This window comes from Neodiprion virginianus, chromosome 3, assembly GCF_021901495.1.
Source record: "Neodiprion virginianus isolate iyNeoVirg1 chromosome 3, iyNeoVirg1.1, whole genome shotgun sequence".
In the NCBI taxonomy this organism is placed as follows: domain Eukaryota; kingdom Metazoa; phylum Arthropoda; class Insecta; order Hymenoptera; family Diprionidae; genus Neodiprion; species Neodiprion virginianus.
In genome coordinates this window covers 735,693-760,471 of record NC_060879.1, presented here as the reverse complement: position 1 = coordinate 760,471, position 24,779 = coordinate 735,693, and the positions used below count along the sequence as shown (strand labels likewise).

Here is a 24,779-nt window from a genome sequence, read left to right as displayed (position 1 = left end):
GCTCTTATGAAAGTCAACCCGACATACATGATAGCATGTCGGATGGTCTGAGATCTAAACCGCAGGCGCCCGCTTTCCAAAAATTCAGACATACCCCCATACAATTAGATATATATACCAGTGCATGTGCGCCAATTTGTCAACTAATTGGATTAGCACTTGCGTTACACTTGTTGTCGAAACGTCGCCAGTTGTCGGAGGGACTCTAGGTTCACCTGTCGAGTAGTAAGAATTCCATGGAAATGCCTACCGGCGGAGACCTCAACTGATTCATTCATTCGCACGTCCAACTGCACGATCAGTCGACAGAAATGAGAAAACTAACAGAAGAGAACAGAGGGCCTTGAAATTTTAGCTATCTGCTGGTCGTCGATAGGTTATGAACTGTTGTTTGGAACTGCATTACCGCAAAGAGGTTAGGATAGGTTAAGTTATCTTACGCGATAAGCACAATTTATAAATTAAATACTTTGCCGAGGTGCCGGCATTTTTAGTTTTCTCACTTGTATATAATAAAAATAATACAATTAAAAGATAATATGTGATCAAAATTACACAAACCCAAACGGAAGAGAATAACTTACGAAACAACCAATTTATTTCTTTCTTTCCCTTCTTCTTCTTTTCACTAAAGACTAATCCATCGAAAATTACCAGATTACAGATACGATTGGCATCGTCTCTGAGAGACGACTGGTTAGTCGTTAAGTTGAGATACCGCAGCCAAGTACTGCTGTCACAAATTGCTCATCGGAAGATACAACTTCATCTCTAATATCGTCCGGCGTGATAGACATGCCCCTGAAGAGGCTGAGAGTTGCTATCAATGCTCGGAATCCCACAAGGGACAAAAACCAGGTATTGTCCGAACAATCTACTTAATTTTCGAATGGAGTGGTAGTGAGAGGCTGGTGAAAAATTCGTTGGAAATGAAACAACCATCGCCAATTTTTCTGACGATTGAGCGTGATGAGGGAATAATTTCATCCGCTAACTTTAGCCGTAAAGTGAGGATGTATCTAAGGCAGGAAAGATTTTGACGAGGCAAACGGAGAACGAAACCATCTTCAAGAGCTGAATAATCGAGACGGAGTTGTAGTACGGTGGTGAAGACCGCCGTATCGATGAACTGTATGCCAAAGCATTTTGACCCTTAGAAGTGTGGGGACCCCTTCCGATCTCGAAATTTAATTTTACCGCGTGATATCAAGAATTGCAGATCGGAATCCGATCCGTATAAGCAGCATGATCAACGCTGACTTATCGGCAGATGCGGGCATTTGTGTTTGAATAATAATAATAATAATAATTCAGATGGCGCTGTAGGTCATGTGAGTTGCGACGAACTTCACGCAACTCATTCAACTGAAAGCACGTCGCGAGGTATGATCGAGACTTGGGAAGATTCGTGAACTTTTGTTGAGAAAACACCATTCCCGTTCTATTCCTAAGATTCTACGGGTGTTTGTGAGTTGAGAAATGTGGTGAAAAATGAACGAACTCAAGGTTAAAACCGTGCACTTGTTTGCCGCGTTAGCGACCCCATGCAAAGCGTAACTTTACGTTATCGGCCGAGTAAAACTGTGCGCGCTGCGCGTGGCTTGTGTTGTGTGCACTGATCTCTATGTGGTTGTGTGTCATTGGTGTGTGAATAGTAGCTAGGGAGAAGTGGCATCTTTCAGGGACCTTCGCTGCGTTTTCCCCAAAGGAAAATGGTCGCCAGCTGTCATTTGGGTGATGAGATGTTCAGCGACACATGAAAAGACTGAAAAGAGGCTCGAGAGTGCGGTTGTAAATATCAGAGAACGGGAGAAAGCGCGTGGTGATGTGAGGCTGAACACGGCGGAATATATATCGTCAGTTAATACGAAGAGGCCGCGCTCGGAAACACGCGTATAAAAACCCTAAGGTAGTGCAATGAAAACCCCGTCGTACTTCACTGTTTACAATTCGTCCCCTGCTTGCGTCGCCGTCGTATCGTGCGATAGTCGAGAGTATCCCGTGCGGTTTATCGCCGTAAACAATACCGCGCGTTTATAATCAAAGAAGCCGAAATAGAAACCCCGGCGAATCATCGTGTGTTCTTTACCTTCCCCGACGACGCTCTCATCGTCTCAATGTGCTTAAAATCGATAATTTTTATTGACTTTTCTACCTAACCACCCCGAAGTCAACCCTAGGCATATACCATTGCCTGTCTACTACTTGTGGTGCTGCACCGAATGCGGATAATTATTATTTTCCTCAACATCCTCATAACGAACAAGGTGAGTCTTGCCTTGCCTATGTTAAGTATAATATTATGTAATTTTAACGCGCGCTCGCTCGCTGCCCATGCTTATACCTCGTTCACGTCAAATCGATCGCGATTCCAACACCTTGGTCGTTATGAGACATTTTTTTTCAAACCCCTCCCCCCCCCCCAGATGCTGCTTGGTCTGCTTTGAGGTGCAGAGGATTCAGCTATTATACCGCGACAGCATAACCTAGAAAAGATAAAACTGTATAGGCGATTACATATCTGCTAGATGATCTGTCGTTACAGGCAACTCGTTTCTTGTTACCCTTACTTTATTTTCTTTATTATTCTAGTGAATCAGCATGGGTTCGAGCCAACAGTTCTCCTTGAGGTGGAACAACTATCTTAAACACATAACATGTGCTTTTGACACTCTCAGAACCGACGAGGACTTGGTTGACGTTACTCTAAGTTGCGAGGGAAAACGTATTAGAGCGCACAAAATGCTGCTTTCGGCATGCAGCACATACTTCAGAGACTTGTTCAAGGTGAGCCAGCGGTCTAAAACAGCTTGAGGGATTTTTTTTTCACCTTGCCAAATGTCTCCTCGTTGCTAAAATCAAATTCTAAATCACTTACAGGAAAATCCATGCCAGCATCCAGTCATTATATTTCGTAATGTCAAATTCGACGATTTGGCAGCGCTGGTCGACTTCATGTATCAAGGCGAGGTGAACGTCGTTCAAGAGCAACTTGCCAGTTTTTTAACCACCGCAGAACTCCTTGCTGTTCAAGGTCTTACCGATGGGACGGGAAAGGACAGCGACAGCGTTAACGAGGTATGAGAGATATCGGTCGATGTTTATTTTTGTACGACACCTTGAGACACAAAGCTCTTATCAAGTGATAACATTTGTAGGATGCGGTTTAAAAATTAAATTCTCGAATCTTGTTTTGCCCGCTTTCAGGAGGATGCGGATATCCCTAACGAGCCTGAAGTCCAGTTAAAAAATCCAGCAAGTAAATTGCCGACCAGCAATCACGGATCAAAGTCGCCGGCATCGCCACGAAACTTCCCAACTCTTGATATACAGTCGGAAACGCCACCTAATAAACGACGAAAATGTCGGGAAAGTAGCGGGGCTAATACGGAAAAGGGGTCAACGGGTAACACGGTATCTGCGATAAAAGAATCAGAGCGGAAGACTTTGGACAGCAACAATACTCCCTCCGGTGATTCGGTTGAAATAATTCCACTAATGCCAAACCTCAAATTGGAAATGCCCGAGTACCTAGAACAGGACGGCAGCAGTTGTAGTTACGAGGATCAAAGTGCCGGGGAGAGCTCGACAAACAGAATCGTCCTCGACGAAACACCCTCAGACATTCTCGATCACGAGCAAAAGCCAGATATTAGTCACTCGTTTTATTCAGCCAATCAGTCAACCTCTGACACATCTTTAGACATAACGCATCAATCGGCCGATCAGGGTGAGCTATTTTTCGTCTCCTCTTTCGCGTTTCTTATAGGTCTTTTTACCCAAATTCACAAGCTTTTCTGTAATCCTGGAAGTGTTTTTATAATCGCCGTCTTGTTTCAGGTCATTTACTATCAAAACCGAGTACGTCAGGAGAGAGGCTATCACAGGAAGCAGTACAGGGTGAGTGTTTTACCAATCCAATATTCGCTATATCTTCATTATTAAGCCTGCTGCTGTAGCCATATCCTTAATAATATTGATTATCGACATCAAGGAAGAACCATGTTGCATTGTCTATCAAAAAATTATCATTGAAATGCGCGGATTTAATGACAATGGATTCGATCATGTAACGACAGCAGTCGGAACGTTAACAACAAGAAAGAAAGATAGAGTATAAATCGTTTTCACTTTTGGCAAAGCAGTAGAAAAAATTGTTTTATATTTATTCGGTTCCGTTGGTTTCTTTTCCTTTTTTTTTTTTTTCCATCTTTTGTTTCTTCATATTCTTCCTTTTTGTTCCAGTCTTTTGTGTGCTGAGTACGAATGGTACCTTAATGAATAATATCTACTTTTAGAACTGTACAAACATTATGTCTCCACTGCTTTATACATATCACTATCTTACGTTCTACCTGTCTGAACATCTTTTTGTCTTACTCCTCTTTGGCGCAGAATCTTATAATCCTTCTTATCACATGTACCTTCGGCTTTTAACACACATTATATGCAACACAAATAATATCTGTTACACAGGTGGCAGTTTGAAAACCAAAACAGTTCTTACTTTGTTTGCTTCACGCTTTATACTGTTATTAAAACTATCCATCCAAGGATGAACAACGATTGATTGTTTTCTCATATTCGTTGTTTCTTCCCTGTTTGTTGTGTAACATTTATAACACTTATACCGTAGTCGGATGTTTGGAGCACAATGTATGTGTAAATTCTAATAAGTAGAATGCTCAACCGTAACTGGAAAAAAATTAAGTACTGTTTAGAACAAGAATTAGGGTGTCTGCTCTCGCAGCTTTGGTTTCAATTATTATACTCTCTAAAAGAAACAAACACAAATTTTATTATCATTATATCGTCAAATGATTGATCTGTCACAACCGAGTGGTAGAGGAAAGGCACTGCAGCAGGCAGCCGAAATTGTGTACCGATAAAATGCATACACTTTGCCTGGAATGTACTTCTTTTAGTGACGTTGCGCGGAATAGTTTTTCAAATATTTATCCCTGCGGTAAAATGTAAAAATAGAACAAAACAAAACAGAATTTGCAAGTTTTGATCAAAAAACAATTCGGCAATTGATTCATAGAATTTGACAAAGTTTCTGAAATATTTCTTGCACATTTTAAATAATTTTATATATATATTTTTTTTTTTTTCGTTATCATTCAACAATGTCAACATTCTATAGAATTAAAGCCTGACGTTGAAGCACGTAAAAATTTCTGAGCTATTCAATCCTGATTCCTGAATATTTTTGTCACTGAATATAAGTTGATAGATCAGGTCCATCTTAAATCATAATCATACAGAACTTTATCAACTGCATAACTCCGCAGTATTTCTTGCAAACACCAATACGAAGTCTTTTCAATATTTGGACAGCTTAACCGGGCAATCAGTTACATAAATCACAAAACAGGATGATCGTTTTGTAGAAATGCCTCAGTTTGCCCAAGTTTTGAACAGGCTTTAAAAACGTTCACTCCTAACACGGCCGTCTTGACTTTGCGGACCCGACTGATCAGTTATTGAACTAAATCAGTGTTGTTACGGTAAAAATTGTAAAAAAATTGAACAAGAACAATGTTGCGTTAAAAGACACAGGTGTAAAAATATTCAGGACACAGTGATGAAAGTAACGCAATTCCCTGTCGAATGAAACTACAAAATTAGTAGCACTATACTTATTCCCGGAATTTTTAATCCCCGGCATAAACAAAAATTCAGTTGGGTTCGCAAACGATAAGCCATATTACGTTAAACCATAACGTAACGTAAGAACATTTGATGGGCACATCGGTACGATTTATACCTACTGACAATAATTTTCAAACAAAATTGATTTCTTTCACATTTACTATTATACTAAGCGATGCCTTTAGCGTAATTACAAAGAATGCATGGATTTTTGAATGTGAAGGTGTGGTACAGGCACTCGGGTGTAGGTTGAGCTGTAGATACTAGTGAGCATTGCCAAGTGCTGTATGTGTGCCGACAATCAGCAAACTCTTTAACAACCAAATTACAACTGAGAAGTATTAAAGTTTCCCCCCATCCCTTTTTCCATAGATAAAGAACAAATGATTAAAATGATAAAAAAAAAAAGAAACCAAAAAAACAAAACCGCCACTATGCTCTTCACCTGCACTAATTCTTAAGCGCACTATTAGATTATACCTATATATTATCGATATACTGTCGTCGTATATATATATATATATATATATATATATATATATCAATATTTACCAGCGGTGTCGAAGTAGACGGTATAAAATATATCATGTATGGTAAATATAGTAGAAAGTTGATGAAACGTTGTTTATTTATTTTTTTTTTTTTTCTCGAGACAATTACCATGTTACAGTACTTGATCAAATTTTTACTGCTTTCATGTAAAGTCAAACTTTTCGGTTCAAGTTTAAGACGAAATACTTTGTTACCAATTCATCATGTTCTACGTTTTAACTAAAAATGGTGAAACTTGACGTCTATTAATATTGTATATTATTTCTGGTAGGCTTTGGTACCGGTCTCGCGAACGGAACGGATATACTTAGGTAGATTTGTTTCTTTTATTCTTTGAAATAAATTTTAGCATTCGTGTAACGTCCGAGCGCCTTTTTCTTTATTTTTTTTTTTTTCACCCCCCTCTCTTTCGGTGTTGAAAACATTATTTATTCATTTATTCATGTATTTATTAATTTTCTGAAGCAATTAAAATCAAAGGAACACAACAATATCGAGAGTAAACACGGCTGTCAAGGTGTGATGTTTTTAAACACTTTCTAAAAATTCCCATTAACTTAATATACCATGATGTAAATACGTAATTACGTCGGTGGTGGTGATGGTGGTGACGGTGGGCATGTAAAAAACAATCTGCTATATTTTCCAACCAACCAACTTTTCTTTTCTTTTTTTTTTTTTTTATATGTATATTTTTATTTTATTTATTTATTTATTTTTTTTTCTCGTTGATAAATATACACGTAACAATATGTTTGTTTGACTCTTATAGTTATGTATACATATTCAATATGTATGTATATGTGTATATATATGTATACACACACACATGCATATGTAATTTACTAAAAACAAAACAAAAAAAAAAATTTTCAAAACAAATACATATATTTATACGTATATACAATAAAAATAGGTAAGTAAAAAATTGATTTTAAAAAGTTAAGAGCATATAGCATGCACTATGTAATTATTTTTTTTTTTTTTTTCTTTTTAAATTTCATTCTTGAAAGTTATTTTCACGTTCGTAATCGTTTCGTACGAAAGCTTTAGACACACCTCTTTTTTTATTTTGACGATACCGAGATACATATTGTCTTGAAATCAGAACTTGACTTCATAACATCTGTATAAGTATATATTATATACACACGTGTCACGTGTTTGTGAAGCATTTTTTAAGTTACGTACCATACATAATACATACAATATAAGTCGGTGGTTGTATTTTGTTAGGGCAACGCGCACCGTAGATTATTTGAATATTTCACAAGTAAATAATTTTTGCAAACTTTGGAACGAATAACTGCGGAAAATAACGAATCTTCGAGTTGAATTGTATAGTCTTTGATAACGCTACGGCATAAGATAATTGTTTCTTCTTCTGTAAGTATGTAGTACACTAATAATTGTTAAGTATGCGCTCTATTCGATTCTTGTTCCAGACACTAGATCCGTATTGTCATTTTCTTTGCGAACGAAATTCTGACTGTTGAAATGCGACTCCTTTTTATTGTGAATTGTAAAAACTATTTCAGTCCAAATCAACGATGCGTATTGGAATAATTTCTCGTTCATATGTTCAGCGTTAAATCCGTGAATTTTGGTTACCGTCAATTGTCTCGAATAAACTGGTGGCCGTTATTATTGTAATAACAATAAGTAACTAAAAGCTCGTGAAGAATGAAAAAAGACTAGACTATCACCTAGGCTAAAATCTAATGGTAGTTAGTGATTTTATCGTAAGAGCGAATCAAATGTTTTAAGAATATTATTAAAAATTTGTTATAACAATTTTCAGTCGGTTTATTGTTACGAGAGATGTACAGTATTGAAATGACAATTTTACAAGTGACAACGGGATCTGTGATTTTAATCTTCTACAAATAGGAATAGTTGTCAACGTGGTGTGCGCTGCCGTTTAATTATTGTATATTCGTCAATTGGCTTTCTAATGCAATAGGAAATTAATACGATATTTGATTTATTGGAGTAAAAAAAAAAAAAAAAAAAAACACATCGTCTTCGCCGTTTTTCGTCAATATTACTAAATACTGTCAAATTCCATAGTGTCATAATATTTGACAAACGATACTATATCCACAAAATCGATCCTACACACTCGTACACAAATTGATAACAATAAGCTACCCGTCGATAGGGTTTGCAAACGAAACGATTCGTTTTATCATCCCCTGAATTGTTGTAAACACGCAATACTGTTGTTATCGATATTATCAAGAGGCAATTCACTTGTAACGTTTTTTAGTATCTTAGAGTAACAATACAGGAAAAACAAATGTTATTATAATTTCTCCAAACCTGCGACATATACTTGAAAATATTTTATGTAAACAATAACTGGTGGTACTGTATTTCTACACTCTTCGATATCCTAACGCATGTTATATTCGTAACATTGATTTAATTGAGCTATAGAAACGAGCATCTCATCCACCGAACTTGCAGGCTGTAAAATGACGTGTAAACGTTAGAGGGAAAATGTGTACTTGCCTTTTATTCGGAATTGGCAAGATTTTCACTGTGTTAGCGATAAGAGAATTTTTATGTCATCTCATATCTGTTGGCGCGTAGCGATTTTCAAGACTGAAAACATTTCACCTCCGATTATCTTTCAGCTTCATAATCTAACACTTTGCTCTCTCAACGAATAATGCAACTCTGATATCCTAGCTTTGTATAATAGCCAGCAAAACTTGAAATAAATGCCGTATGGTCCGTCGTCTGCTACAATGTAACGCGCATGCGCTAAAATTCAAGATCAATTGCTTGTCAGGGTAACCAACCGTCGCAAATGTGACGTATGTAACCTCAAAAATTTTGAGGTTACGTTCACGACAGTTGGTCGCCCTGGCAAAAAACTGCTCCCGGATTTCAGCGCATGCGCATTACATTGTAGCAGACGACAAACCATTCGGCCGTTAGCTAATCACTTTTTATATATTTTTCAAACCCATTGAACGAGTCGTACGTAAATCGTTATTCTTCTACCTTGTTTCGTCGCCAAAATTTGAATATTCCGGATTCACATGAATTGATGTAAATTTGAGCAAAGTTTCAACGACCATAATGATAATCACAACAATGGTGACAATAAAATCGAGAGAACGAGGAAGAAAGTGAAAAAGAGAGATAGAGCGAGGTAGAGAGAGAGAGAGAGAGAGAGAGAGAGGGAGAGAAAGATAGAGCGCGCGATACCGAAACTAGCACCTGGCAATGCTGCATATATTATACCGTGAGTTTTTCTAACAGCGAAACGATCAGTGCGCCTCATTCAGGCAACCGTAGTTACAGCCGTTGTTCAAGTTGAGCGTCGTAGCGCAACTTGAACATGGTGCGTAATACCGGTTGCCTGAACCAGGCGCACGAATCGTTTCGCCGTTAGGAAAACTCACGTTATAACGGTAACTATACATACATATACCTATAATCTATAATCGTAATAATTTACTACATTGTGGGTATTGGTTGCTCATAAATTATATAGATACGCTTTAAAGGCTACGGGTTGGTGCTGGGATTGATCACAACACACGTTACTAATGGTTGCCTGCATGTGCACATATTGTAAGGTTTTCATTAACTGAAGATTTGGCCAATTTTCTCCAGGAGGGATTACATACGTATCTGGTCAACCTCATAGCCTCAGCAAAGCAAATGGTCATGGGAAAGTATGTGTACACTGCAAGCGGCTCGGAGTACTCACATCAAGGGGAAAACTCAGGCAGACACGCTTCAAATGTTGGCCCTGCAATGCCTGTCTGTGCCGCTGGCCATGTTTCACTGAGTTTCATGAACTGCGAGCCATTCCTCACATTCCCCCTCCGTAGCACCAACCAAGCCCCGTTTTCTATTCTGCCAACGCCGCGAATGCTTATCAAGTTAACTAATACCCACCATGTGTTTGTTCTTTTTTTTTTTTTTTCTTTTTTTTTCCATCTTATTGTTCCAACGACAATACATTCCGCGCAGGACGTTTTTTGATATTATTACTATGTACGACTATTTTTCGTTTATTTTTTCCAATACCTAACTAAACGTTCGCCGTTTAGTAAGAAGCAAATGGATTTGTAATATACACGTTTTAAACCTAATATGAAAAATTTAAGGTTTATACACTCACACACACACGGGTATATATATGTATATATATATATATGCACGTGTGTGTATATAGAACGAAAATTTTACATTTATAGATAGCATGAAATTTTACTTATTGTGAATCAACTGTTTTAAGTGAATTTTCTCTGTTTTTCGTCTGTTACGATTTTTATTTATTTGTTTTTTTTTTTTTACATAGTTTTATTTTTTTTATCAAAGTCTCTAATCGATCCTTGTAATTTTTCAAAAGAATAAAACGCAACTTACACCGAGTTTATAATGAATTTTTTTTTTCTTTTTTTTTCATTCTGTTCTCTCTAACTCGTTGACTCGCGAGACGATGAACCGATCGTTGTTTTAATCGAGAGGAAAAAAACATTGTTATGAATTAATTTTAAGTGAATTTTAATTGGTACGAAAATTCCTTAGTATCTTCCGTATTAGATACGTTATTTAGAATTTTCTTAACTTATTTTAATCAACGTCAGTGGAACTTCGGATGTATTTAGAAAAGTAAATATCAACAAAGCTGGCAACGAATCTAGCGTGTATACTTAAATATATTTTTTTTTTGTTTAATTTCTGTTTCGTTGTTTTGCTGGAATTAACTCATGGTATCAATGTCACTGTGTAGAAATAATGAAAAACACGCAGCCACATTGTTAATGCCAGAATTTCAATCTCTTCTGTGATAAAAGTAAACTCTAACTTAGTAATATAGATGTAATATCGTGTAAATGAAATGAATTTGAATAAGCCTATTTTAAATACAGGAACATCAGCCGTCTTGCCTATGCTAAGAGATTTGTTGTACACGCAATGATGAGAGAGAAAAAACAATGTCGAATTGTCAACAAAACTTTGAAGTACAAAAGCCGCGGTCGAAAAAAAAAATTCGAGTCTTATATTTATATTAATAATAATGATAATGATGATGATGATAATAACAACAATAATAATAATAATAGTAATGGTAATTATGAACCGTGCTACGAATGTAATCACATATTTATAATATATATATTATTACATTTTTTTCCCCGCACGCAACGCTTGCATCTCGACGTAATATCATTGTGTCGTTGTAAAGTAATGCAATGTGTGAAGTTGCGTTGTCAATGAAATGTAAAATACGTTCGGTATACCAAGTGACAATAATATTGTATTTCCATCCATTAAACGTTTTTAATTTTATTGTGTTTTGTCAGGCTTTTTGTATCGGGGGAGGGGGGGGGCGGGCTTGTGTCCGATGCGGAAAGTAACAGATAAAAATTCTTTCATGTATGTTAAGTCGAAGAAAAAGATAAAAAATAGAAGCGGCAACGATATACTTGATGTTTAAAAGGATAGTGCAAAAAACTTAGTTGGTTGGTCAAACTAGGATGGGTGCTTATTGAATCAAATGGTGTTCTACGTGTCCCTCATTGTCTGATAACTGATCGGCAAAGGGGTGGGAGGGGGGCTTTCTCTCTAGCTTACGCTTTGTTGTTCATCGAGCGAGAGATAATGGTTGCAGAAAGTATAATGAATTCGATAATTGATTGAGACTGTGCGAAGGTGGGGTGAGAGACAGAGGTGATTATCATGTTTGTGTTTATTTGTAGAAACGACACAGGATACTGGAAGCGGTAATACTGGTCCATACGGTGACTTGGGTTCAACGATAGACGATGATTTTGGTCAATCTACGGACACTGAGTTATTGTTTCGTTGTAGAATATGTTGGAAGGGTTTCAAGCACCCGATGTCCTTAACGCTTCACAAAGATCTTCACACTGGACAAACAAAGTGCCCGATTTGTCATCGTATATTCAGTAGAAGCTACGACATGAAAGCCCACCTATTGCGCATTCATAAATGTTCTTTCAGTGTCGATGCCAAGTTAAATTTCCGACGGTAATTTTTCCAATTCAATCTTTAACAATGCGGCAAAACGAAAGTCACCGAGGAATCATAATGATTCATCCTAGAAAGAAATCCAACAGGTTTAAACTTATTCACTTATTCATTTCAGTGTTTTTTTTCCTTTTTTTTTTTTATTTGAATACACGTTATTTATTACTGTGTACTTACAGCATATCCGATTCGTCGGGAATCGGAGATACTGTAATTAAGAAAATATTCTGTGTGTATGATTATTTTACTTTTTTCCCACCGCATTCGAACTGATTTAACAATTCTACTACACATTTCAATACTAAGCTAGTATTATTAATATTACGTGTTACGGTTGTAACAATTACTATTGTTATGGTTGTCGTTGTCGTCATCTTTCCACGAGTTGTCTCCTTTCAACGCACAGGCGTCAGGCGTTTAGCTAATCATTTTCCTATGGAGGGTAGTTGACGTAAGGAGAAGTATCTCATACGGGTTTGGAACTGAAGAAGTGTCCAACAAAAAATATAAAATAGAGAAATGGCGCTAATAAGCAATAAGGGGTTAAAACCTGATTGGCACTTTCGGGAAATTTCCCCTCTAACTTGTAGACTCTTTCTATGCACGGAGATAGTCCTATATGTCTCTACCCTCAATACATTTTCCCAAGCAGAGCAGTGGAAATACAGTACTACTTACCACTAATTTATTTTGTCAAAACTGACAACGAAACTTATAATTTAAATATTACACATCGTACGTTGAGTACGACGAGTGTTTATGCACCTACCTAATATTATTCTAATAAGCGTTACAAATGATTGGCTCTTGAAACGCAGTATTTTCATCTATGTAATATTATCATCGTTTTATTTCTTTTTTTTCTGTTTCACTCTTTAACGGTTCTTCGAAATGGGATTGATCGTGAAATTACCAAAAAATATTGGCAGACTATATCGTTGCATGTGTATAATTAAATTAAACCGGCTAGGCTGTTCAAATTTAATCTGGTGTACATTGGGTAGTTCTTCTTCTGTTTCAATTCTCTAATTCAACGGTCTTTCACTATGGATCCGTCACGACTAGTCATTGTGAATTTTCATATCAGCCAACGTACCCATCTCGAAACGTGTTCACATTAATTTAAAAAAATAAATAAAAATACCACACATCTCCAGCTTTGAAAACAACTCTTAGTATTCTGCAAGAAATCTTTCTTTCTGGTTGTCGGGTAACATTAAAATTGAATGTATGACGCTTCATTGGGGTTAAACTTGTGAAAACAGTTTACTCGTATTGAACAAAGAAAAAAAAAAAAACGCGAAAAGGAAAGAAACACAATACAGCACGACTGTTCGTCGGAGAGTAAAAAAACTAGGTATGAAAAAAAAAAAAAAAAAAAAAAAAATTTGAGGAATAGAAAAGACAAAAACAACAAACAAGTTATGTGTGTGTGTATGGGAAACACTTTGGATTGTATGCGCAGAATCAGTGTACGAAACAACAACGTCGACTATGACACCGAAAGCACCGCTACCGCCACCGACAACAACAACAACAACAACAACAACGACAACAACAAAAACGACAGTAATACCACCACCGCCACCGCCATCTGTCGGGAATCAACTTCAAACCAGCTTTGGTTACGAAGTGAGGCGAAGGTCGAGGCCTCTGCACGACGAAATTGGTCGTTGGGTTTGCGATGTTTGCGGGAAGACTTACAATCGTGGCGACTCCCTCGCCCACCATCGAAGTATACACAGAGGCGACACAGTATGCCCGATATGTCAGGCGGTCTTCACTCGCAAGTATACAATGCGCTGCCATTTAGTTAACGTGCACGGGATCAAATAGATATCGTCGCGGTAATTATTCCTCCCCATCCCCGCCCCCCCATCCGCCCTGCCCCGGCCCGCAGCTTCGAAGGACTTTGTTTAAAAAATTCTTCGGTAATTACGGCAGGCGTACAGTCATAAATTGTACACGAGGTGTCGGAATATATGTCCTCGTGACGTCGGAGCCCGGTTGCCGGCGCCATTTTATCACCACATAACCTAAGTTTTTAATTTTAATGGAGGAAAATCGTAATACTTGGGGTTTCAAATTACTCGTGTCACGTAAGTTGGTTAAAGATAATCAATAATATACCTGTTATACCATCCGTACGCGAAAAAGATACCGTCGACGGTCGCCTGTCAGACCGTTTGAATTAGTTTGGATATTTATTGGATATCCACCAGATGACGAATTGCAAAGTGATAATTCCAATAGCCCAATACCACCTACCAGGCGTGAGATAAAATTGTTTCAATGTCAATTTAAAATCGCTAAAGCTAAAGGATAGATATACTACAGATATTATCGATTAAAATTGGGCTAGAAATTGTGTTTTTTTTTTCCTTTTTTTGTTTTTTTTTTTTATTTTTTCCCCATCATCGCGGCAACAACAGTCTTGATGACTTAAATAATAATATCGTATGTACTATTTAATCGGATGATTTTATTGTCGAAAGTTTAAAATATGTTATACAATAGGAATCAAAAAATTATTGTACATGTACTATAAATATAATTTGCTTGTAATCGAGAATAAAAGAAAAATTTATCAATATGAAATTTTTTTTTTTTTTTTTATTTTTCATTTTGTTTCGGCTATAACTAATACGTGTATGTATGTGTTTTGTGATGCAGGATTACCAGATCCTTGTTACCCATGCCGAACCGATGTTTTTAATATTTCGTAATCGAACCGAATAATCCACCTGCGTCTTGGCACGAATTTTCAATGAAAAAGTTACGATTGCGTTCTAGTTTTTGAATGTAAAGAACGATAAAGAATACGAACACCAGTATTAGTTGAACGTATTATTGTTGATTCATTTTTGTGATATATTACTTAGTTATATGTTGTTCTTTACTTATTCTTTTTTTGTAAAAAAATAAAAAAAATTTCTCTTATCGAAATATGTAACAAGCATATAATACGATATGATAGAAGTATAAAATTGTTATACGATTGTCGGTACACTGCACATCAGCAATAATAACAACAACAACAACAAAAACAACAATAATAATAATAACAACAACAAAAACAATAATAATAATCAACATAAGTCAATAAGTTGAAATATCTATAGATAGTTGCTGTCTTTTCTCGTATCTTTTGATTTTTTAGGTAGGTGTGTAATGTTGGTAGATTATTTTTTTTTTTTTTCATCTTTGTTGATCTTTTTTCCCTCCAATTTCCCGTCGTTACGTTAACAAGTTTTTTTTTCTATTTTTTTTTTTTCATTACCACCTCTTGAAACGTGACAAAGCAATATGTCGACTGTGGCGCGACAATCCGTATATTTTACACACATATTATACGTCGACTATAGCCTACAACGTTATGCATGAGATATATTTTATTATTTCTTTTTTTTTTCAACGTTTAAAGAGTAAAAATGATATCTTACTACCGAGTGTACTGATTTGGCCAGTCTGCTTAGCATGATTCCCCCCCTCCCCCCCAATATATAAGAGTGAGTATGTCATTTGCACAATATTAATTCTAATTGTTTTTATTTACTTACTTACTTATAATATTATTTTATGAATTTTTTTTTTTTTTTTCTGCTTCGTTATTTTTTCCGTAGCGTGTTACGGTACGATGCTAACTATATTACAGATACGATGTGTACGATTTTTTTTTGTTTTTTTTTCTCGTTTTCTTTTCCTTCTTCAATGCCTATCAACGGAGGGTGAAGAAAGATGTGTCTTTGTCGGCTGTCCTGCAAGTATGATTGTCTTATTTGATTTAGATTCACGCACTGTGGTCATCGAACAGCCATCGCATTCTTGCAAACTCTGCGGTAAATCATTTTGGAATCGGGATTCCATGTATAAGCATATGAACATGCATAAAGGAACAACCCAGTGCCCAGTTTGCCACAAAGTACTCAGCCGTACGACGCACATGAAACGTCACCTTAAAAATCGTCACGGTTGGCCAGGTTCTGGAGCACCGCCAGAGCCTATACGTACCTCGACTCCGTTACCTGCCTCGGCTATCGCTTCGCGGAACGCTACTAGCGTCGAGGCTAATACCACATTCACCACGATACGCATTAGGGAAAGCAGCGTCGAGAGAATCACTTCTAGTCCCATCCCTTAGTGCGAAGCGTAATATTTACCGTTACCACCCCAACCCAACCCAACCCACCCCACCCCACACACAAACATCACCAAAGATAAAATAACTAAATGAAACAAGTAAACAAATACTACACACACATGTGTATATATATATTATAAATACCATTATTAAGATAATATCTATCTTATACGATTTAAATTTATCACATCTATCGCCCTAGTCATTTATATTATTATATATAAATAACACGCATAAACACACACACACACACACACGCATACGCATTCATTTCTCATAGAACTTCTATGTAATAATCATTAACTAATGTATATATACATGATATATATATCGTCTATGTGTGTGTGTTTGCGTGTGTGGGTATGTGTGTATATAAATTACTTTTTTTTTTTTGTTTTTTTTTTCATCCACTTTTGTAAGCAACCAAAGAAGTTCTATGAGAAAACCGTCAAGATTTTGTCTCATCTAGTCAATTGATTTTGGTACTTATTAGGGTAAAGAGAGGAATGTGCATTAATTTTTCTTTATTTATTTCTTTCTTCCTTTTTTTTTATTTTTTTATTTTTTTTTTTACTTCTGTATTCGTTTAAATATTATATGCCGATGCGGAGAAACGAGACAAACTATATAATAGAAAACATCAAGCATACACATTGCGTAGAGGAAAGCGCAAATAAACCAAAATATTATACATTGTTGTACGTACAATGTGTTTATGATTGATTTAACACCGATAGAGAAAACGACAAAAAATCGTAGCAAGTTGTTTCGTTGCGTACGAGGTGAAAAAAAGAACTAGAGCGTCGACAGGCTCTCACGATAATACTCTGTTTGAATAATATGCTTCCATGCAGAAATGATATAGACTTGAAAGAATTATAGACGAATAGGATTAACGTTCAATAATGAATATTGTTTGTTTCGAGGCTAAACATGATTAGCCGCGATATAAAAAACATAATTAGTGTGCGCGCCACAAAAAAAAAAAAAAAAACCAAAGAATTCTTACCAGTGAGACAAAAATGCAAACCAAATAAAAAATAAATGGAACAATCCTGTACCAGCTGTACTTTAAAATCTTGCCAAAGAAAGTATGCAAATGATAAATATAATTGATAAGTCTTGTCTTAAAAAGCATGTAGGTATATATATATATGATATATATTATGTAGTTAATTTATGATTTCTTATTTCTTACGAACTCTCACATAATTATAAAAATATATTGTTTGTTTTAATATTGAAAAACGAAAACCAAAAAAAAAAAAAAAACCAAACAAAGTTTAAACGCATACGAGTACGAAAGAAGAAGTACTCGTCTTACCTATAAGATAATTAGTTTTTGTGTTTTACTTGATTTAAAGATTAAAGTTGATTTTTATTGGAAGAAGATTAAAAAAAAATTAATAGAAAAAATATACTATATATAGTATGAAGTTTTCGCTCGAAGGCCAGATATTTTTATTTCTATCTTTATTTTATGTTTCGTACGAAAGGATTAATATTATTACGGAGAGAGACACGCGAAGCGCACGTTCCTCAATGATATCAGAATTAAAATACTACTGTAACAACCAAGTACAATATTGCCAATCTTTCTACTTTAGTATGTAAATCAAATTATTATTATTATTTATAGCAGAAAATTTTTACTAAATAATATATTATGATTATTATTATTAGATATTTTTACGTTTTACCCGTATTATAATTATAGGGAAATACTGTAAAACAATGTGTGTGAATAATAAAAATTTCAAACCTAGTGCAGCGTGTATGTTACGTACAAAGTTTACCTCGTGAATTTTTCTTAAATACAGTCGAATGCGCAATTACTCGAATCGATCCGTATTGTTATACCAAAAATCGGTACTCCGTTGATGTTCTTAATGTATGAAATTATAAACTATGTATAAGTATATATATATATATATATATGCGTGTGTGCGTGCGCATGGATGTTGTATGCCTTTAAATTTATACACCAATTACATTTATGTTAAAATGACATAGTAGCAGTACTACTTACGGTACCACATTAATTATACTACCATTTTACATTCGACGTTCCATGTCATGTGTGTGCAAATTTAGTGTATGTTTATTTTGCAAATTAGAAACAGTGACAATCTTGTCTTGAAAACTCTGGTGAAAAAGATTCATTTCTTCTTCTGTTGATAACTGAATAAATTTTTATCTTCACAATTTCGTCTAGTGAAGGATTGCAGGTAGGTCAACATTGGAAGGGTTTGAAAATTTTCTTCCGCTGAATTCTAGGGAAATTTATATATCATTTCACCGTTATGTATTTTTTTGTTTTTTTTTTGTGGATATCAATTTATTCTGTGAAATCTGTGTGAAATATCTGACAGCAGAGAAATTTTTCAATGAAAATTTTTCACCAGCGACGATAATTCTGAACGGTATTATTTTAATAGGAGTGTGAATTTGGTGGTAGAGAAGTTGAAACGTTTTTTCCCTTGATCTCGAAATCGGTTTAACACTGAAAGCTCTTTGTGCCTACTATGGAATGTTTGTTAGTATTTTGTGATGCAACAATTATCAACATTTTTAAATGCACACCGTTTTAGTTTTGTTGATCTCAATACATCCACTTCATTTACAAAACTCCCCCCGGAATACGGAAGTATGAAATGCCACACAGCATGCCACAACCACAACAACAACATTTACACGCAACATCATTATCGCCATCAACCGCAGCTAAGAATATCATTATCAATAGCAAAGCCAATTGACTGTCTCGATTGTACGTTACATTAATTAATTATTTTATAATATCCTGAACTAAGGTAGCTTAAACGAACTTTTAAGAAGCATTGTCGAAATGTCACATTTTTACGAGGTTGAAGTTAGTAACGTTATCGTAACCAGACATCTGAGTGAACATTACTATTTTCTTATTTTTACAATAACCTTCAAGTAATTAAGATTTCAGGACATGAACGTATATCTTGTTCTATTACAGTTTACTGATCGTGAATTTCAAACAATTCCAAAATCGCCGAGACAACGGTTTTCCCTCAGCATAAATCGTTACGATAACGTTGCTAACTTCAACATGATATTTTTTTATTGCTGTCCAACAACCAGCGGATTGGACAGATTTTTTTCTCGTCAAGTCGGAGGAGGACGCACAGAGCGCAGATAAAGACGAGATTGAAATTACTAACGCTATCGTAACGAAACATCGGGGTAAAAAAATCACTGTTTCAATAATTTTTCAACGACTTTGAAGGTACCAGGATTTCAAAATATGAGTATGTTTTGTTTTCTTACGATAAAATGGCGAAATAACGGTTTTCCCCCAACATGAATCGTTATGATAACGCTGCTAACTTCAAAATGACAAACATGAACGTGAAGCAGATAGATATCGAGAGTTTACGTTTGAAAATATACTGTAATAACACTAGAATAAAGCGCACAATGTATATTACAAGTAATCGGGGTCACAAAGATGTTATGTGTTGCAGGGGGGGTGGGTCGCAAACAGAAGCATGTTGGCGATGCAACTGCTCACATGGTAATGCAGGGCCCAGGCCGTTTTGCGTGCAGTCTCTGCGGAAGTGTTTACAAGCACCTTGCTTCACTGAGCCAGCACCTTGAAGTGCATCGCAACAAGACAACCTGCGTCCTATGCGACACCACTCTGAGTCGTAGAACCGATTTGCGACGGCACATGCATCTTAAGCATAACATGCAATGGCAAAAGACAATGAAAAGGCGTCGGGATTCGAAAAAACGTTAATAATATTCTTGAAAATACAAAGAAACGTAACTCTGTACTTTATTACGATAATAATTGGCGGGCCAATTGGGTTTATTTTTTTTTTTTTCAAATTATTTATACATTAAATTTCCTGTCATATTTTATCATTTGCTTATTATTCACTGTCGTTGTTTCTCCTGTAAAGAACAATGTCTAGTGTTATTCCATTGTTGCTCAATTTGAAAAATCGGTAAAATTGTAAAAGTTGCTCTATAATTACGCAACTGGAAAGTGAGTTTATAGTTTAATGTTAATCACTAGGAAGATATTTATTTGTGTCGTAGAATGGATCTGCGACTGAAACTAGTCCGAATATTTTCTCATACTTGTAGTAATTATTAGCGATATTTGTCAAATCGTTCTCGCTCGATATTCTCTTCTGTTCGTTTCATTTAATTCTACCTTTTCTATGAACTAATTAAAAATTATCATCTTTTAGTATATTCGAATCGTTGTGAAATATTCTTATTAGCTATTAATAATATTGCACGTTAAGGCTGATGCGTTTCATGCCTACTGAAATTTCAACCAATTTTCAACACATGCCACAGATGTAAATTAATTTTAAATCAATGTTATATTCTAGAGTAAACCAAAAAGAACAACAAAAAAAAAAAAAAAAAAAAAACAAAATATAAGTAACAAACTAAAATACAGTACTAAAAGATGAAGAAGCGGCCCATTCATATTATTTAACTATGAATAATGTAATTGAATAATTATAAGTACAAATCATCCTGGATAGATCTCAAATTTTCTCTGGGCCGCAGTGCTGTCGTCATTTTAATATCTTATATCTAGGGTTAAGTCAGATCTAAGCGTGGAGCAGGGTTGGCGGCTAGTCATTTTATTTTATTTTTTTCTCCTGTTTAAATCTAGTAGCTTTGATCAAACCGTGACTTGAAAATGAAAAAGTGTAATCATTGCTACTTTATTGAGACGACTTATCTGCCGCCAGCCCTGATTCGATGAGATTGTGCGTTTGAATTATTTTCAACTTGTTAAATTATAGTCGAAAGTCGTATCTCATAAGTAACTTGTATGTTAACAATGATTGTTGAGCATAGTGCAGGTTTGAACAAAGTGTCCGTTAATCTAACGCGTAGTTTAAAGCAGTACACTCAGTAGCATTGAACACGATGAAATTAATTCCGTGACGGTGATGAGCGGACAGAATATCAACACGTTACATTCATACACCAAGTGCTAATTCTGTATCATCAAAATTCACCCTAATGCTTGATGGTGGAAGTATAACTTCTCATGCTGTACCTACTAAAAAGAAAAACAGAAAAAAAAAAAAATACTGTGTCCTGTAACGAGCAGAAGGAAAGATGATTCATACATTCGCTTAAAAGCATCTGCGACGTAGATTTAAATAGTAGTTTTGTAATTGACAGAGTAACTTACACACTACCTGACATTCTATTGATGGGTTTTCTTGATGGAATAGGTAGGGCCACGAAAAGGACTGACCTCTGGTACCCGATAACGGAATCTACAGGGCGCGTTAAGTACGTCTGCAAGATTTGCGGTGCTAAATATTCTCACGTGCAGACAATGACAGGCCATTTCAAGCTCCACTGGGGTCAGACGATCTGCTATCTCTGCGGAAAAGTATTCAGCCGGAAGCCACACTTGGTACGACACTTGCTGCAAAAGCATTCCATCGACTGGTCACGTCGCGGAAGATACAAAACGCTAGATGTGCGCAACAAAGATAACAACCAAGCCAAAAACAAGTAAAACCTCCAAGACTCCGATATACGGATTAACGCTCTTCTATATCTCTATTGTCAGTGCGCGGAGTACATTTCTTCTTCGTCCAAGCACGAATAAAACGTACCTTAAGGTAAGACATATTTAGAATTCGTTGAAGATTACACCAATCTGACGATTCATCGGTTCATGCCGCAGGTACGAAAACGTCCGACGGTCGTCCGAATTATAAGATGAGAAAAAATATGCATAATAGTCGCAACGGAGCTTGTTATAGTTAATGACATCGACGATTATTTCATAAGAATGATATTGTGAGTGGTGTATCGAAAGGGCAAAAAAATTATTTTATAATCAACACTCTGATAATATAAACTCTGTGCTTTTTAGAATAATTATTAATACATATGTATAATACATGTTATCTTCAATCGGTACGGCTTAATTGGTGATAAAAGAAAGTTTAATCCATGGACTGAAATAGTTTATCCATTCTGTTTTCACTCTTGTTTCAACTTGTTGAACAACACATTTGTGAACCGAATAAGCAACTGACTTTTTGTCGAATTTTACAATAAATAGTACTTGCGCAGTCGATCGTTTTGCTGAACAGTGTCATGGGATAGGAAGCTTTTTGCATTTACTAAAGTAGCGGTCAAGATTAATGGTTTGGGTTTTTGTAAAAGGTTTTTTTTTTCTTTTTTTCTATTTTTTGTAAAGGGTGAATCTTGTACTAACGGCGTAGGGTACGTCACATTGTATATCGCATGGCATGGTGTAGCTGGAAAAAGACTCGCTTCGTAGACTCCTACCTGTTTCCTCCACTTCCGAAAGAAATGAAAGAGATTATAATATCCGCCTGTAAAGGGGCTACATGCAATTATACATGCATACACACGTACACACTTGTCACATACACACACACACGCACACGCACGCACGCATATATAGGTATAAATGGAGTGCAGGAGCGTTGAGTAATTTGTTACTACTAGTGAATAATCATAAAAAACGTCGTGTAAATTTATAGAGAGCCGGTTTGAGTTCACGAAGCCTAGACTGCGTAACTTCACGGCGCCAGTATTGTACTGCACTAAATGCGGTGTTACGTTTACAACGCAACACGCACTTCTACGACACATAGCGTCCAAGCATGAGCAATCGCCAGACTCAGCAGCCTATTGCGATATCTGTCATCGATACTTCAAAACAAAGTGGAGCAGAGCTACGCATTTCAGTCGATACCACAGAACGTAAGGTAGCTTATACATATTTATATATATATATACATTACGATGAATGAACGGATTAAAATTAAAGAAAATCACGGTTTACGCGTCGTTATTCGAACGATGAGAAAACAAGTACAATGTCGAGGGATGATCGAAACACCGCTGATGCAAGAGGGAAAGAAACTGGTGCTGCATAAGAAAATTGAATAAGAATTAAATTATTTTATTAAGTATGATCGGTTCGATTACAAATTGTATATCTCAAATTGCATCTTTCAAGCTAATGACATGGCTTCGGTATAAGATGTATTATTTACATGCTACAACAGTTGGGAACATTTCGCGTTTGTTGCTGCCGATGTTTAGCACGTCGCTTGTGTATCTGGTAAGGAGTGAAGAGATTTATCCGTTATTCAAGAATGCTTGGTTTAATGGAGGCTTCCGCCCCTCAAAGCGAGAACCAAGTGGAGTACGGATCCACCTTGTACTTTGTAGTCCTGAGCTGTTTTCTCATCGTTCCTGAAACAGAGAAGCAAAGGTCCCAAATAATTTTTGAAAAATATTTATCTAAACCGATCGTATCGTTCGAAACTACGTCATGATTTTGTCCATTGATCACACAGCGTGTAAAGCTAAAAATGTTTTAGCCGATTCGATTTATTATTTCGTTAAAATAAAAAAATATTAAAATAAAATTAAATAAAAAAGATTATGTAATGTATTATTAGATGTAAGTCTAAATAAATACTATGTTCATAACTAGCTATAACACTCATAAAATTTTATACAAATATACGAAACATGATGACGCACATTTGTTTACCGGAAAATATTAATCTCTGTTGTTGCGGTGGGATACCCTCTTTTTCTTCAACTCGTTCTTTTATTCTCTCGACCTTGTCAGTCGGCTCTATGTCGATTTCAATCTGCGAAACGGATAATGATTTAGTATAAAATCGTCAAACATCATCTTTTCCTCAAATTCTGACACCATTGCCAGTTGACTAAGTAAAATTGACGATGGTACAAGCGATAGAAGAATCTCTATTGTTAGTGTTTAATCGTTGTTTAACGTTAGATGGAAATGAGAATGAAATTTTGCCTGGAATTGCTCCATTTTTATCCTGTCATTCCTGCGGATTAATTATATAGTACACCACTTTTGGTGAAGATTGATTTTTCTTCTGCCTTATTCAAACTTACTGCAGAGTTAACCATCGTAAGTGATTTACTTTATTATTGGTACTTGCCTCTTTTCCGGTAAGTGTCTGGAAACAAAAAAAAAAACCAATGCAATAAGGATAATTGTAAATAACGATAAATGGGGAAGTACAAATATCATTGAAATGTAAGGATGACAAATATACGGTGAAATTGCTAACCTTCACTTTGATCAACATTGTTGGTACCTGGTATCAAATACGTTTTGAACTTCTACGATAAGCTATCACAAATATAAATACACCTCTCAAAAATCAATAAATTCCCTTCGACGAAACTGTACTATAGGTTCCGGCAATTTGATCCTGATGAAAGCTCTTTCGCCGCGAAACAAATAACTTTCCCCTCTACAGAACGTCAAACGACCTCCATGAATTCGCTGACCGTATTCCGCGAACTCTGGTGGTAAAATTTTAAACCAAGAAACACGAGGATCAAACGAGTT

The 24,779-nt window shown here is 35.9% G+C and overlaps 2 protein-coding genes across 11 annotated transcripts; one reads left to right on the top strand and one right to left on the bottom strand.

The window, feature by feature from the left end:
• Positions 1-65: 65 nt before the first annotated feature.
• LOC124301516 (protein bric-a-brac 1-like) lies at positions 66-23,659 on the top strand. 10 transcript variants are annotated; one of them, XM_046756665.1, is made up of 8 exons: positions 66-415; positions 658-858; positions 2,593-2,787; positions 2,881-3,078; positions 3,208-3,730; positions 3,841-3,900; positions 19,867-20,136; positions 21,616-22,900. In XM_046756665.1, exons 3-8 carry the CDS (start codon positions 2,602-2,604, stop codon positions 21,906-21,908), a joined length of 1,530 nt encoding a protein of 509 aa, XP_046612621.1. In that variant the 5' UTR covers positions 66-415; positions 658-858; positions 2,593-2,601; the 3' UTR covers positions 21,909-22,900. The 10 variants fall into 10 exon arrangements, 9 of the variants coding, with proteins under 9 accessions (XP_046612621.1, XP_046612622.1, XP_046612620.1 ...); XR_006907503.1 differs by lacking the exons at positions 66-415; positions 658-858 and adding an exon at positions 867-2,267 and having other exon boundaries at positions 21,616-22,014; positions 22,080-22,900; XM_046756666.1 differs by lacking the exons at positions 66-415; positions 658-858 and adding an exon at positions 867-1,909.
• On the bottom strand, positions 23,316-24,663 carry LOC124301530 (NEDD8). Its single transcript, XM_046756688.1, has 4 exons — positions 24,496-24,663; positions 24,364-24,381; positions 23,927-24,039; positions 23,316-23,632 (listed from the first exon to the last, which is right to left on the bottom strand). Exons 1-4 carry the CDS (start codon positions 24,511-24,513, stop codon positions 23,542-23,544), a joined length of 240 nt encoding a protein of 79 aa, XP_046612644.1. The 5' UTR covers positions 24,514-24,663; the 3' UTR covers positions 23,316-23,541.
• Between the last annotated feature and the right edge of the window lie 116 nt (positions 24,664-24,779).

Excerpts from the sequence above, each read along its gene's own strand:
- LOC124301516 (XM_046756665.1), top strand. The coding sequence starts at position 2,602 with ATGGGTTCGAGCCAACAGTTCTCCTTGAGGTGGAACAACTATCTTAAA. Across the intron at positions 3,079-3,207 it reads ACAGCGACAGCGTTAACGAG|GAGGATGCGGATATCCCTAA; the intron begins GTATGAGAGATA and ends GCCCGCTTTCAG. Across the intron at positions 20,137-21,615 it reads GCGTCGGGATTCGAAAAAAC|GTAGGGCCACGAAAAGGACT; the intron begins GTTAATAATATT and ends TTGATGGAATAG.
- LOC124301530 (XM_046756688.1), bottom strand. Across the intron at positions 23,633-23,926 it reads ATATTTTCCGGTAAACAAAT|GAACGATGAGAAAACAGCTC; the intron begins GTGCGTCATCAT and ends TCTCTGTTTCAG.